General features: G+C 46.0%; 1 protein-coding gene across 1 annotated transcript in view; it reads right to left on the bottom strand.

Annotated features, from left to right (window-relative positions):
* Positions 1–1235: 1235 nt before the first annotated feature.
* Positions 1236–16776, bottom strand: part of FAM78B (family with sequence similarity 78 member B) — a 79608-nt gene continuing 64067 nt past the window's right edge. Inside the window, exon 2 of the mRNA XM_029935688.1 lies at positions 1236–1985. Within this exon, the coding sequence (XP_029791548.1) occupies positions 1463–1985 (523 nt within the window). The 3' untranslated portion in view covers positions 1236–1462. The remainder of the gene's footprint in view (positions 1986–16776) is intronic.

The following is a 16776-nucleotide window of genomic DNA, read 5'->3' as shown; positions in this document are numbered from 1 at the left end:
ATTAGGCTGCCAGTATCCATCCATAAAATCCACAATGACATTATGACAGTTTTATAATTATTTTGCTCGGGGGATTTGGGTGATAGAAGCTAGGCAAGCTGGAAAAATTCTTATTGTAAAGACTGGAAACTCTTTAAAATGTTTGGGATTGGCCTAGCTAAAGGAAATATGGTCTCTCATCCTTGATGGTTGGATCTTAGCCATACAGTCTTGTTTAATGTGAGCAGCTCGGATTTTCATTAAAGAGCTCTGAAGTTAAGCATTATGAAGCACTTTCTCACAAATGCTCATGCAGTTAAAGTTGAGCTTCTGTGAAATCGAGCTAAAATAAACATATATGGATATAAAGTGTATGTACTGGGCTGCAAGTACATATGTAGGCACTGCTGGCAAAAGTGTGAGTTATGCTAGCTGCATCCTGATGTGTATGTTTGAATGTGCGTGTATCTACATATGGGCATTCTGTATGCTCACATCATTCAGAAAAAAAAAAAAAGAATGAAAATAGTATTCTTATTTGTTAAGATGTTCTTGAACTTCTACATGGATTCCATTGTTTATAAACAATTATCTTTTTTGTAAATTTAGGGCTAGAAATGGGGAATAGAATAGGGAGCTGTAAACAAAATCACAATTAAGGTTTCGCTAAAAATATGGCAAAGGCCCCAAATAACATAGCTACTGCAGGATACAAGAGCTACCTATCCAAATATTGTGATTAAGGATACTCTGAACAATCAGATTTTGGAAAGAAGTGGGTAGATGGAACCACTGAGAGTCACCATCTGTCTGTTCACATCAGAATCTTGGACAGTTCCAACATGGCTCTCCTTTAGAATGGCGTGCATACCACACTCTATCTCTAGTTTTTTAACTGTACATTTCATTCCACTGAGTATGCTGAAGATCTGATGGTCTACTGATAAATTCACAGGTATTAATTTGTAATAACAACTTGTTACTCCCTCTCCCCATTCTCTTCACCACCTGATTTTCATTCCACCCCCTTCCCCAGCACCCTCCAGTCAGACAGTGAGACTGCCTGTCTTACAAACACCTGGTGTGGATGTTTTCACTTCCACTTCTAATTGGTTGGGAGGCAGCATTTGCCACAGGCACTGTTTAATTCTGTTTCCATCCCCTGCATCTTACAGGAAAGCATTGGTCAATAGTTCAGATAAAAGAATATCCTGGTCAGCTCCAAAATATGGCTACTTGCATGGTAATCACAGCAAGTCTGTCAAATCAGTGATTTCTTTATTCCTAAGAGGAAGGGAATTTTTCTAAGGATTACGGTTCTACCACCCAAGAAGCAGCCCTACTCTTCACAAGTGGCTGCAAAGGCTGGCAAACCGAGAGGTCTGCTTTGGCTCAGAAACTCAGTTTGGCTCCTGCCCCCCCTGACAACCTCACTGCATGTCTCAGTGTCATGTGCTCCACACACAGTCAGGCCAGTCTGCTTCTACTTAGGAGGGATCACAACCAGAGGTGGCCCTCGCTTGGGTCTCCACATGAGGACCTGGGCATCGTTGGCATTGGGTTTCACTAGTGCATTTGGGGGGATGGGTTCCATCCGGCTCAGGATCCGGGGCTGCTCCTGCTGAGTCCTGCCCACTAGCCGGGCCCGTTGCCCCAAGAGCTGAAGAGGGTCCACCTCAATGTCCACCCTCATCCTCCACTTGATGGTCTGCAGAATGATCTTCTCCTTTGTGGTGGTGTTCATGGCCACCAGCCAGGTAGTGAAACTTTGGTCCCTCTTGATCCTTGTGAGCAGAGGCACATTGCTGTCACTCACTGGCACTGCCCACGTCACACTTGGGTAGAAGTTGTCATTCATGCTGACGGAGAACCTGGAGATCTTGTTGGTGGGACCAACCAGGGTCACAGTTTCTGTGGTGTTCCCGTACCAAGGATAGCTCACCCCATCTGAGTCACTGATGGCTTTTACTCTCCCTTCCCTCAAGTCAGGTAGTTCCCAGCTTGACCTGGCAAAGCAGAAGAGATGCACAAGAAAAGAAAAGGCTGTATGAATTTTTAAAAACCTGGAGAGGGGCCCACCATTTACTAACACAGTCAACTTGGTCAAAATGGGAAACTCAGAGGGGAATTCAGGTCAGCAACTTCTATGCTTGTGCTGCTTTGGGATTAGCTAGGGACAAATCGAAACAACACAAAGATAAAAAAAGCAATGCTGAAAAGGTAAATAAAACCATAGCTGGTCCCACTAGCAACTGGAAGCTCAAAGAGGCATCTGTGAGCCCCACAGAGAGGGATCAACTACTTAGGATGGTGGGATTGTAATCAGCAACTTAGAGTTATTCCATTGCAAGAACCACTTTCTTGGGAAGTTTGAGTGTATGCAAGGCTTGTTTGTTGGGAGGAAGTGGTCACAATTTGATGTACTTGAAAGGAAGCATCAAGTGGAAAGGAGGGCAAAAGGAAGAAAAGTTAAGGGTTCCACCAATTTCCCAGGAAATCGCAGTAGTTCTACTCAACAAAAAGGGTTGCTTAAATTCCAATCATTGGCCAATCCAGCACTTGGAAAACAGACATAGAAACTGATACACAAGGAGATAATAGTCACCTTTTGGAAACCACCTCTAAGTGAACATTGTGCTGCAGGCTGGTATACATAGTCACTAATGTGCTATTTTCCCACTGACTTTAGGTCCAGAATGGAAGTCTAATTGCTTATTTTATTTCATTTTTCTTAAAGATTATTTTAATGTTTATTTATGCTTGAGAGAGAAAGAGAGAGAGTGAGCGAGTGAGCAGGGGAGGTGTAGAGAGAAAGGGAGGCAGAGAATCCCACTCAGGCTCCATAATGCCATGCAGAACCCAACACGGGACTCAGACCCACAGGTCGTGAGATCTGACCTGAGCTGAAACCAAGAGTCAGACGCTTGACCAACTGAGCCACCCAGGAGCCCCACTAATGCTTAGTTTAGCAAACCTGCCATTCTGGGCATTTTGCTACTTCTCTTGGGTGCCCCTGACCTTAGTCCATGTCGCTTCCCCCACTCATCGTCATCATTACCATCATCACCACTGCAATCATTGTCATAGCTGATACTTATTGAGGACTTGCTCTATTCCAAACACTGTGCTAGGTACTTTGTTATTTCAGTTAATGCTCAAAATATCCCACAGGATAAATGGACTTCTATTTCCATTTTACACATGACAGGATAGAGGTTTAAAGATGTTAAGGCCCATTCCATGGGTTATACAGATTGTAAGAGGTGGAATTAGGAGTTATTTGACTCCAGAGTTTATTCATTTGATAACTATACCATACCACCCCCAGAAGCGTCCCTTACATGGTTCTGGAGAAAGTCAGAGTGGAGGGGATTCTGGCTGTCTGTGTGCTTGCAGCTCCCAGGGCAGCCACAGGGAGCTGGATTGAAACCAAACAAAAGCAGAAATTAAGTCAGCAGAGCCTGGCTGTGCATTCTCCATATATCCATTGCTGGGAATAGGAATGATTCTTAGTAATATTGAGATTTTTTTTAGAGAGAGGCACAGGGAGAAAGAATCTTTTAAAAAAAATTTTAATGTGTATTTGTTTTTGAGAGAGAGAGAGAGAAATACAGACAGAATGCAAGTGGCAGAGAGGCAGAGAGAGAAGGAGACAGAATCTGAAGCAGGCTCCAGGCTCTGAGCTGTCAGCACGGAGCCTGACCTGGGGCTTGAACTCACGAACCGTGACATTATGACCTGAGCTGAAGTCGGATGCTTAACCAGCTTAACCAACCAACCACCTAGGCACCCTGAGAAAGAGAAGCTTAAGCAGACTCATGCTTGGCCTGGGATCACGACCTGACCCCAAACCAAGACTCAGACACTCAACCGACTGAGCCACCCAGGGGCCCCAGAAAAATGTAATAATTAAAGAAGTAAATGAGATACTCCACTCATCAGCTAAGTTATTCCTCTCATGAAGTGACAGAAGATCCTACAGGGCCTACACAAATGGCTTAAGAGAGAGTTGCATTGTCAAGTTGATGCTGAAATGTCTCAGCATCTTTTACTGTCACACAGGGACACTGAGACACTGACTACTGCCTCTGGCTGGCCCCCACAGCACTCCCAGTGTGGCTGCCTGGGATAGGTGTGAGCCCACAGCTGCAAGAAACTTTTCTCTGGTCTGCATGCCCTTGGTACCTGCTGGGAGTAACTGCAGTGTATCATGATTGGCGGAAATGAAGAAGGGGAAACGACCTTAAGTAGAAAGTCAAAAGAGATCCCGTTTTGCTGCACATGCTGGTTGTAGCTGAGCCAAGCAATGGCTCCCTGAAAATGCTATCACCATTTCTTGCTGCACAAAAGGGAGTAAGTGCTGTCTGAGAAGGAGATACTCATATAGGGGTCAGAGGTCAGGTGAAGTCCAATCTGCTTATTGGGTTTATGGCATGGCCACACTGAGTCAGCTTCTTGCCTCCAGCCGAAGTGTGGAGACAATGAGTAAGTCACCAGGCATTTGCTTCTTGTGTTGCCTCAACTCTGATCTCTGTTTAGGTTACAGTGATGAGGCCTGTTTGGGGTTCCTTTGTGGACTAGAGGACAAGTCTTCTCATCAGTGCAAAACTGTACTTAGACGCTGTGCCAACTGTAGCATATTGCTTGGGGGATTTGGTTTTTGATTCTGTTATAACACTGTCCTTTTTAAGACTGGCTATCTTGCTGGTTGATTAAGATACTTTGTCTATAAAGTCTTTTCAGTTCACATTTTTTGCCCCCATCTTTCTGTTCAAAGCTATGTGAGCAGACTTAAGCCCAGGGTCTAGAGGTCAGTCAAGTGAGAAATTTACAAAGCTTAGTTTGGTCCCAGCTGTTCTGCAAACAGAGATAATATAATAAGGCTGCACTCTTGTGCCTGTCTTGGGAGAAAAGGAATCCTGTGAATTCTGTGGAATTGAGAAAACAAGCTTCTTAATCATCACATCAAAACAAAGGGACATGGCTGAGTGTAGCCAATGGGTGTGGTGACCTTGCAAGGCTATGTACCCAGTCGACCCACATTGCTGTGACTTCGGCCACTGCTCTATTGGAAATCCTTTGGGTCTGAGGCATGTTCTCTCTCACAGCCCCAGAGAGGGTTTGATTTTGGAAGTAGCCAACATTCATGATGACTTAAATCTAGTGAGTCGGGATAGGTTTACTTTTCAAAAGTATCATGGTTTTATTTCTTCTATGAAAAATAGGTGCTAATGTGCATTCTAATGTAGTGACTTTTTTTTTCCCCACAAAAAGAGTTACAATGCACTATTGGTTTATATAGCTGATAAACTGGTTTGATAATGGTTTTCAGAGAAGTCCCTGATGAGTTTCAAAAGTGATAATACCGTGAAGTCACTCTCTTGTGTAGAGGGCTACTTTGAATGAATGCTGGGGACACTTCAAATTCCACATGGCCTAAAGTAAACTCACCACCTCCAGCATATAGTTGGCCCCTTCTCCCATCTCTGCTGCAGGGGTGACCCACAGCTTACTCCATCTTTGAGGCCAGAAATAAGGGCAATCGTCCTATGCTCCCTCCTAGACTGTCTCAACTACTGCATCACTGCATCCTGTGAACTTTTTTCTGGAAGTGATGCTTGAATTTATCTCCTTTCCTCCATCCAGTTCTCACTGCCATCATTTAATCCACACCCTTAGCATCTCCCACCTGGTCTACCGGTAATTGTCCATAGCTGGGCCTCTCTGCATCCAACCCTGATCCCTTTCAAATTCATCTTTTAGCTGCACCGGTGTTCAAACATACAGATATGATTCTGTCCTTTCTACCTAACACCCTTCAAAGGTTCCTCTTTATGGGCACCAATGACATCATCCGCATGATAAGATTCATGGTCCTTAATAGATGTTCTCCATGGTCTGGCCTCCCCACCCCCATACACCATGCTGTTTTACACCTCTTCCTTTTTGCTCATGCCATGCCCACTGCTTGAAGCCCTCTTCCCCCCGCTAAAGTCTCACTGGACCTCATCTTTTGAGAATCCTTACATGCATCACCTCCTCCAGTAAGTCTTCTCTTCCAAGCCCTCCTGGATATATCCAGTTTTTTACAGGTCCCATGTTATATTATAATTATTTGTTTGTGTGTCTGCCTTCTCCATTAGATTATTATTTCCTTGAGGCTTGGGATCATGACTTATTTTTGAATCATTAGTATTTAGCATATTGTTGGCATATAGTAGATCTTAATACATTTTTGTTGAAGGAATATTTTATTTGAATCATTTTCCATGCTTATCTTATATAGAGCTTGTATACAACAAAGTTTTTTAATCACAGTTTTATACTTTATATATTCCCTCACCTTAAAAAAATTAAAATGTACCATTCATGTATTCCATTATTAGAATAGTACCACATTTAACACTGGAAGTTATTTATCCTTGGTGGGGGGAGGCAGACAAGCCACACACACATAAAATGAATGAACTAATGAATACAAATGTATTTAGTGACTATTCATGCCGTCATATACCTACATATAAAATGAATGACATAGACTTGGAGTGATACAGGAAGTTGGAGACACGGACATCCATGCAAGCTGTAGGGGGAAATGGGGCTTTGTGAAGGAAATGGAGTTTGAGCCGCGAGGAACAGAGAAAGGCACACCCTGGAGGGAGGTTCCACCACGGACAGATGTCTGGCATTAAGCATGAACATGGAGTGCCCAGGAACCAGAGGGACCACCTAGGAAGGGTGAAGACAAGGCTGGTTGGGCAGGGCAGTGTCAGGCTGGGAAGTGTCTTTAACAATGGGGTTAAGCACTGGGATTCACCCCAGGGGTGGTGGGATTTTTGAGCAAGAGATGATGTGCCAGGAAGAAAGGTGATATATGAGGGAGAATTACAGAACCAAAGGGAGGGAACCAGGATGTTTAGGAGCTTTTGTAACATTCTAGGTGATCTTTAGTGAGGCTTTCATCTAGGCTGGCAGCTAAGAGAATGGAGAGGAAAGGCCACATAGATGAGATACTGCAAAAGTAGATACACTATGGCTTGGAAACTGATTGCCTATCAGAGACAAAGTAAAACAATCACTCAAACAGTGACTCGGAAGAGCCAAGCACAGCTGACTGTTGTGTGTGTAAAATCATTCTCAGAAGTAGCAAGGTGTGGTCTCACTGTTGCTGACATTCCACACCCATCCCTAGACTCGCCCACAGTGGCATTTCAGGGTGCAAAGCTCTGACTCTTCCATTAGGCAGTGAAGATAGAGTCGTGTTTTTCTTTGCATCTTTGCCCAGAATGTGGTGGCTAGCACATGGAGCACACACATGACTCTTATTTCTCTTTGTGTCTTGCTATTTCTTCCTCAGTATCCTTTGCTCGTTCTGCCTTATTTCTCAACATTTTACCTTTACTTCAACCTTTTACCAGGTCTCAGTCTTTGGCCCTCTTCTCCTTTCTATCTTGGTGAATCCAGTTGCATGGCTGTAAGTACTATCTACATGCTGACAATTTCCAAATTTCTAACTCCAGCCTGGATTGCGCTGCTGAACTCCGTATACCCACCTGCCCACATGCCAACAACTTTGGAGTCACTCTTGACCACTCTCCCACATTCCACATACTATTGGTAAATCCTACTGATGTCATCAATATCTGTCTAGAATTCAACTCCTGCCCATCCAGTACCTCCATTGCCACTACCCTGATCCAAGCTAGAGCTGGCTCTCCTCGATTGCTGCACTAGCCTCCTAACTAGTCTCCTTGCTAATACTTCTGCTCTGCTGCTCTGGTCTATTTTCAACATGGAAGTCACAGTGATCTTGTTAAACAAATGTGAAATTATGTCACTCTTCTGCCCAAAATGATTTCTTGGCTCTGAAGCCATTCAGGAAAAGTCAAAGTTCTTAAAAGGACCTATGTGGCCCTACATGATCTGGCTCTCCATTTCCTCTTGGCTGTCATTAACTTTTCTCTCCTTTTTGCCCATTCTGGCCTCTGTGCTGCTCACTGAGCATGTCAAGCAAACTCCCATCTCATGGTCTGTGCACTTACTCTCCATTTTATCTGAAGCATTCTTCCCTCAGGATCTGCAAGGCTTGCCCCCTTGCCTCCATCATCCCTGGCTCAAGTATTGTGTTCTCAGTGCCACCTTTCCTGTCAAACATATTTAAAATTGCAACCTCCTGACCCAGTGTTCTTCATCCTATATCTATGACTTACTTTTCTCACCTAATATACTATATAACTTATTTTGGTTATGGTCTCTCTCCCCTCACCCGACTCCTCAAATGTAACTCCAAAGAAGGTAAATATTTCTTATGTTTTATTCACTGCCATATCTCCAGTACCTAGAACAGTGCCTGACACATAGAAGGAGTTGAAAATTGGGGCACCTGCGTGGCTCAGTCGGTTAAGCATCCAACTTTGGTTCAGGTCATGATCTCACAATTTGTGGGTTCAAATCCCGTGTTTGGCTCTGTGCGACAACTGAGAGCTTGGAGCCTGCTTCAGATTCTGTCTCCCTCAATCTCTGCCCCTCCCCTGCTCACATTCTGTCTCTCAAAAATAAATAAACATTAAAAAAATTTTTAGGGGCGCCTGGGTGGCTCAGTTGGTTAAGCCTCCAACTTTGGCTCAGGTCAGATCTCACGTTTGTGGGTTCGAGCCCCACGTCAGGCTCTGTGCTGACATCTAGCTCAGAGCCTGGAGCCTGCTTCGTGTTCCGTGCCTCCTTCTCTCTCTGCCCCTCCCCCTCTCATGCTCTGTCTCTCTCGGTATCAAAAATAAATAAAACAAAAAATTTATATAAAAATTTTTAAAAAGGAGTTCAAAATTATTTGTTGAATAGGTAAGTATTGAAACAGTCTGAAGTGAAAGATAGAAGACTGAGTTTCAATTGGGATGCGATATTTTTGAGAGGTTGCAAAGTTGAGTCTAGAGCTTAGGAGAAAGTCAGGGCTAGAGGTGTTAATTTGGCAACTGTATGCATAGAGAGGGTCGCCTGATCTGATGGTGATATTGGGATCATTAGAGATGAAAGAGATGCATTAGCAGGCTCATTCAGATGGCCAGAACACAAAGAGGAAACTAAGAAGCAGAAGGACCAGCATAGGGGGACAATTAACTTCCAAAGTCAATAGAATTTCAAGAAGTCACCATCGTCAAAAGCCACATGAACTGAAGAGGGTGGGGTTAAGAAAAAACCCATTAGATTTGTTAATTATCAAGACAGCAGTGAAGATATACTGGTGGAGGCCATAAGAGGTTATGGAAGGAATGAATAAACATAAGGGGAGAAAAAAGAGAATTCTGACAATTCCTTCAAGAAGTTGGGTGACAAAGGTGGAGAGCTGTCTGAGCAGAGGGACTGAAAGCAGGATTTCTGGAACCAGGTTGCCTCAGCTTGTAAACTGAGTGCTACTGCCTACTGGCTGTGTCAGTTAGGCAAGTCACTTGCCCTCTTTATGCCAGTTTCCATCTACAAGCTAGGCACAGTAATAGGACTTACTTGATGTATTCAGTGAGCATTAAATGAGATAATGAATGTGAAGAATCTGGTATGGCATGTGGCACAAGTAAGTGAGATTTAGGTTTATATATTAGTAATGAAAAGAGAAAGAGACGGTTGGGAAAGAAGGAAGACAATAGCCATTGACCTTTCCATCTGCAAACACTTGAGAGCCACCATGTGAGGTGGGAGTTATTGTACACTGGTCACACACAAAGAACAGAAGCTCAGAGTGAACTGTACACCTATCGATGGAGAGGGCAGTGCCAGGCTTTGAAGTCAGGTCTTTCTGACCCCAAACCCTGCTTTCTCTCCTTCACCAGACTTGTGGGAAACCTCCTTAATCTTAAACTTAAATGAGTTCTCAATCTCATTTTTTCTCTTTCAGGTCTTTGCTGTGGTGAGTGGAGAAAGCACTAACATCGCCCTCAGTGACTTTGGTGTCAGTCCCAAGGTAATAGCTGGCTGGCCTCAGACTAGCCACTGCTGTCAGTCTCAGGGTCCTCATGTGTAAAATGGGAAGGAAAATTACAGAAGGAAAGTAACTCCAGGCTCCTTACATCTCGGAGCTGTTACAAGGATCACACAGTGATGGTATGTGAGCAGACACTTTGTAAACTATAACACATGAGATCCACATTAGTTATTATCTCATCCCTCTCCTTCTCTTACAATCATCTCCTCACAGGGATAAACACAGTGTTTTCATTTTAGACAATCAGTCACTGACCCAAAGCTCACAGCTAATGGACTCGCCAATGGAGCTAATAATGAAAACATTGATTATTGCAACCTTCATGCTTTCTGCATCCCATTTTTAGAAGAAAAAGGCAAATCTTCTATATACAAGCTCATGTGAAGCATTTCATTCAAATAAGTGGTCCCTGCATTAAGGTCCTGTTTCTACCCAGACCCAGCCAGTTCTCCCAGTGCTCATGAGGAGCAGAGCAGCTTCCCTGAAGGAGCCCTGCTTTGCTCCCCATTGAAGCCCTGTGGTCACCAAGGAGATGGGGAGCCAGCAGGAACATTCTTGAACTCAGGGAGTGGGCAGGTATTCAGGAGCACTGTTGACACTGGTGCCCTGATTGATGAGTGGTGTCAAGGGTATTTCAAGGTCCCAAGGAGGTTTTGACATCCAAGATGATACTGTTGCTCAGCCCAGGTGAGAGGAGCTTTTGCCTGGCCCTACACTTTAAGAGACACACTCTGTTATCTTCTGGCTATGCCATTCCACATTGTGGGGCTAAGAGGACATGTCCACCTGGAACCTGTGCTCCTTCTTCTGGACCATGCTCTGGGTATCTGGGATCTCAGTATTCCCAGCCCATACGGCCCCAAAGTTGCCTCCAGGGTCAATGTAGGCCTTTTCCCTGGTCTGTCTTCTTAAGAGCAGTCTACTTCACCAGTGTGTGCCAAAGCATTGTTGTTTGTTGGGGCATGTGTGGAGTTTATACATGTGTGTTAGGTGTCCATATGCATATCCAAGATGGCCTATATCTTTCAATATGGTACAGATCCAGGGTGGGAAGGAGAGTGCGGCCTGCAGTGGGTCAGCTCTTCTTATCTTCTTATGCTGCTACACCCTAGCAGAGAACTTGGGGGAGTCTGAGAATTCTAAATCAACCTCCTTTTCTAGGTTGTTATAAAGGTGTATCTGTCAAGGTAAAGAGGCAGAACTGATGTGATTTAGGACTGCTAGTCTGATTTCCACCCTTCACTTTCTGTTAGTTGACTTAGAATTAAAATGACTATTTAGAAATATGGTATGTTCTTACCTTGGACCCTACAAATGTTAGAGACGGAGTTGGGAGCTCTGGCTTCAGCCAAGCTCCATGGCTTCAGAACCCTGGACAGCTCCAACACAACATTTTCTTTTGCTTTGTGTGCTTTTACACAGTAAAATGTTCAGTCTTAACATTTACAAACTACTCTCAGAAATAGCTTTGTACCCACTTCTTACATCAATCTCATGAAGTGGGTATCATTCTACTTTCCATTACACAATAGAGAACTTACTCAAGGTCACACAGTTAGCAATAGACAGAACTGAGTTATGAATCCAGGATCTGATTCAAAACCACATACTTTCCTCACAATGACTCCCTGGTACCAAATTAGTGGTCCAAGAGTTCTGAAAAATAATAATAGTCATGAGTGATATTAGCTGACAGACCCTGCCATCACCATACCAGTTGCTAAAATATTGAAATATCTTTTAAACAACTGCTAAACAGACACCCTCTGCCCTCCCCAAGTGCCCCCTCCCTAGTCATCTTGGTTCCTGCCTGGGGCCCGGATCTCAGAAATTAACCAACCAAAGGGTTAAATTGGTCATCTCAGAGACCCTACCCCAGCTCCAGGGCCTGGATTTCAGCCCTGATCATATCACAGGCAGTGCTCTGAATCTGTGATCTATCCACTTCGCTGAGCCTGCTCTTACAGGAATCTGGCTGCTGTTAACTTTACTGCACTTTGATGGTGGGGAGGGGCTCCTGCCTTCTCTCTTTGTCTTCATGGCTTGAATCTATGGCCTTATCACTCTGGAATGGGGAAAATTAAAGAGAATGCCATGTTTTCTGAGGATTCAAACTTTCCTCCATCTAATCTGGGAAGAGCAATGCATCCACATCCCAGAGAGCTTCCTTTCTGCTCAGGGTCACTTCTGACTTGGCAAAGGTCAAGCACCTTTGCTTCCCCGAAGCCCTTCCACACGAGGAGCTTGAAGTAACAGCCCATAGCGAGTGAGTTAAGGGAGAGGGGAGGATAGAGAGAAGCCCCTTTCAGGGAGCAAGTGGGGGCAGGGCTCAGGGCTGGGGAGAGGGCTTTGGTGAAAGATTGGGGACGCTGGAGTTCAGAGTCAATGCCCTATGTCACATGGTATGTCTAGACGTCCACTGCCTCTAGGCAGCCTCTCAGCCTGTTCAGACACCAGTCCCAGCCCCGGCCCTGGCATGGGTCCCAATTCTCAGATGGTTTGCGCCATGATTACAGAGTAAGTTTTAAAATTAGGTTTTCCTCATTCTGCACTGTTTATGTCAGACTCTGAGAAGCCACCCACCTCCTCTTCCGCCCCTTCCTTTCTGACCACATCCTTTTTTCTTGGCACACAATGAGGCATTTTTTTTTCCCACAGCAGAAAAGACAATTTCCAATGTTTTTAAAAAGCCATCCGTGTTGGGAGAAGCTCCATGTTTAAGTGAAAGATTTCTCTTGCAGCCATGTTCGTGCTCTGTTTGGATTGGATTTTTCTAACATTGGAGACACCTTCTCATTGTGCATTTACTCTTCACTACTTGGAGGTCAGTTTCTCCAGCAGACCCCCCCATTCCAGCTGCATTCTCAGAGGCCTCGCTAGCTTGTTCCTATTTGACAAGCCTGAAGTCTTGGGTCAGTGGCCAGTTTTCTGGATCATGTCCGGCTCATGCCTGGCTCACCTCCAACTCCAATTCTGAGCTTCTTGGAGTGAAGCGCCCTTCCCTACAGACAGGTGCAGCCCAGGGTCTCCTTAAGCACCGAATGTCCTCACTCACACCTGTGGGACAGGTACACAGGGCCAGACTGTGTCCCTAGGGAGCACTATGCCCACTGAGCTAGGCACCACTGGGGTCTGTGCCCAGCCTCTCGGAGCTCACAGCCTACCTGTACTCAGAGACTCCTCACACCCTCCTGTCCTTGGAATGAAGGTTCTGCCTCCCTCTTCCAGAGACTGCTCCAAGAACACAGCCTTGAGATGGTGCTATGGCACTAGGATTGTCTGCAATGTCCAGAGTTGCACACAGATCAGTGTGAATCCTCACCCAATGGGGCCTCCCGAGGTCAACGGCAGCCACCCCTCGGCCTGTGTAGCTCGGCTCAAATGACATTGTGTTTCAACTTTTCTTCCTCTTTCCCTCAAAATTCATGATTTACAATCCTGTGAAGTAACTCATCACTTTCTATCACAGAAGACACATTAATTATTTTTTAAATGAGAACATATAAAAAACAAAAATAAAAGGAACTACCCATAATCCCATGATCATAGATTACTACTCTTTTTCCTTCCTTTTTGTTTTTTAAAAGTTTTTTAATGTTTATTTACTTGAGAGAGAAAGAGCATGAGCAGGGGAGGGGCAGAAAGAGAGGGAGACAGAGGATCCAAAGCAGGCTCCAGCCTCTGAGCTCTCAGCCCAAAGCCCAACACAGAGCTTGAACCCATAAACTGTGAAATCATGACCTGAGCTGAAGTCGGATGCCCAACCAACTGAGCCACCCAGGTGCCCCTTTCCTTTTTATTTTAGAAAGAGTGAGTGAGAGTGCATATGTTCATGAGCTGGGGAGGAGCAGAGAGAGAGAGAATATCATGTAGCTTCCATGCCCAGCATAGACCCTGACATGGGGCACAATCCCGTGACCTTGAGATCATGACCTGAGCTGAAATCGTCAGACGCCTAACCAACTGAGCCACCCAGGCCCCACCATAGATAACTACTTTTACCATTTCGGTGTATTTATCCAATAGCATATTTCTTAATTTTAACTAAGAATCTCCCTGTAGTAGGGAAATCCCAAAATGTGAGGGAAAAAAACGCTTATCCACTCTCCCCCTCCTCTTGTCCATCATTCGTCTGGCTTCTAGGGACAGAAGCAAAGGCTTCAGTTGGCTGCCATGGCTGGGGTGTGCAGCCCACGCTCCCCTAATATCACCACCTGGCCTCTCTGGACTATTCCAGGGCCATGGGGCAGAGCTCCTGGAACGGTGCTGTCACATTGTCACAAGAAGGCATTCGCTTTGTTGGCTGGTGGGATTTTCAGGGCCTCAGAGGGAAGAGGTCTGATCTCTAAAGACAGAAATGCAGTGGATATTCTCCCCAGAAATGGGCTGCTCCTCCCAGAACACAAGACTTCACACAGCTGCTTTTCTTCAGGCTCCACAGATCCTGGGACCTCAAAGTGGCTGCCCTGGACTTAAGCCGGTCTTGGGTCCCCATTTGCTTCTCTCTAGGGTCCCTGCATCCTCCTGATTGAGTCCTCACACTACCTGCAGCTCCTGACAGGTGGTTCTGACCTACAGGTTGTCATACTTCCAACCTGTGCATTCGGGGTGGAAGGAGACGTGGCTCCTACCTTCACCCCGCCCAGTCCCAGCACCGAGCCAGGCTGTCAAGGGAGCCCCTACCATTTAGAACCCTGCAGCTCATGTGACAGACATAGCCCTCCGACCCTGTGAGCACCCAGCCCCCTTCTTTGCTTTTGTCCCTCCTGCTCCATCACTAACTGGGAGGAAACGTGGTTTGCTTATTTCTTTTTGTGTTATTCACATGAGATTCCCAATTTGGAGTTTTCTAGTGGATCCCTGGAGGGGACTCCTGGGGGTCTTCCCACATCCCCAGTCTCAGTGAACTGACAGCCTGGCCTGCTGTGTGGGCTCACTAACTTTTACACAGGACATCTGCAGCCTTTGCTGTTGTTTGCAAAGACAGAGCCGGCTTTCTGGAGCCTGAATCTAATGATCATGTGCATCTGATGGAGACGATGAACACGGAGGATGGCTGGCAGGGGGACCTAGGCAGCCCTGAGGAGGAGACAGCCTCTCTGCCATCCCACTGCGACATCTGGACCTAATGCTGATGGAGCCCGGGGCCAGAACTCAGAACTCTTCCTATTTGTTGGCCTAGTCAGTAGTTATTATTTCTTCCTATCTGGTTTGTGAATCATTAAGGGGGGCAATTTCTCAAGGTCAAGGAGATACTAGTCATGACATGATTGCTATTTCTTCTGTACTATGAATAGGAAGTAACTAGATAATTACTGAATGAATGAATGACTGAATGAATGAACCACAGCAAGGCTTCCGGGCACAAGTGTCTGAGCAGGAGTACAGGGGCACCACCAAGTCCAGAGCTGTCTGAGCCTCACTGATCCCAGCCTGCAGAAGAGAGATAGTCCCTTCCCACTCCTGCCCACCCCATTAGCTACCCCCCAACAGAATGGCCCACAGGTCTCAGTCTGCTTTGGGTGACTGGACCTGGGGAGTAGGTAGAAAGGCCAACAGGCCAGGGAAGAGTCTGATAGGCCTTGGTCTGGGTGACCAAGCCAAGGGCGAGACTCAGGAGTGGGTTCAGGAGGGGAGGGGTCAGTATCAGTGCAGGGTCTGGGGTGAAGGCTCCTCAGCCTGAGTGGTCTCATGGAGCCTACAGTCTGGAAACCAGAAAATGAAGTCCAAAGTGTGCTTATTGGAGCAAGAAGACCAAGGGAATCAGACTGAGCATAACAGCTATGTGATGATGTAGAAGTCAAGGCAGACAAAAGGGACTCTGGAAAGTCGGGTATTAACACTGCTATTACCAACAAGAGTGACTGGCATTTCCTGAGCACTTACTGTGTGCCAAGCATTCCACTAAACACTTGATACAGCAGCCTCAAAGGAGGCACATGTCACTCTCCTTGACTTTTTTTTTTCATATAGGGAACTGAGGCTCAGGTTAATCATTTGGCGAAGTCACAAAGCAAGTAGGTGGCCGACCTGGTATGAATTTGACTTCCCAGCATCTGTGCCCACTTGTGGCTCAGAACCCAAGGCTGTTGGCAGGCAGAACTGAGCTGAGTGCCCTAGCCTGATTCCTTCTCCCCACCCTCCCAAAGCACTGGTTCTCTGCGCAGCTGAGGCGTGTCCCCAGGGGACCATGGAGGAGGGACAAGACTTTGCCAGGTGCCACAGGCTGCTGGGAACAGCCATCTCTCATGAGCACTGGGCAGGAAGCAGGTGGGAGGGCGGGGAACAGGGATGTGCCCGTGCCCCTTCTCCCAGCTGCCAAAGACATTGGCTTCTTCTTCAAGGACATATGAGCTTGTACCAAATAATACCCAAGCCAGGCAAGGGTGGGGGAAGGGTGGAAGGGTTAGGTTCATAAAGCTAACAGAGGAGAGATGCAGACACGGGTCCACAGAAGGGACGAGGCTGAGGACGGAAGTGGTGTGGGTGAGCAGCACAGACTCTTAACATCAGAGTTTATTGTTTTCATTAACTTTCCACTGTGTTCTTCACACGCCACATTTCACTGCACGCTGAGCAGGGCAGCAGATGTGGGGAGTTGCCAGCACCAGCTAAGCCGGGGGCACATGATGTGAGGCTGCCGACACCTCAGCGTGCGTCCTGGTGACAGGACCATGAAAATGGTTTATTAGACAGGTCCCTGCTTAGCACACAGAAGGGGTGCCTGTCTGCTGGGAAGTGGGTGTGGACACATTTCTGAGCACAGAGGAGTTCACATAGGTATTACCAAGCTAGAGGGGCAGAGAGGTCCTGAAACATCCAGG

The sequence above is a fragment of the Suricata suricatta genome, chromosome 3 (genome assembly GCF_006229205.1).
Source record: "Suricata suricatta isolate VVHF042 chromosome 3, meerkat_22Aug2017_6uvM2_HiC, whole genome shotgun sequence".
In the NCBI taxonomy this organism is placed as follows: Eukaryota; Metazoa; Chordata; class Mammalia; order Carnivora; family Herpestidae; genus Suricata; species Suricata suricatta.
Note: the sequence above shows the minus strand (reverse complement) of the source record. Positions and strands in the feature narration are given on the sequence as shown.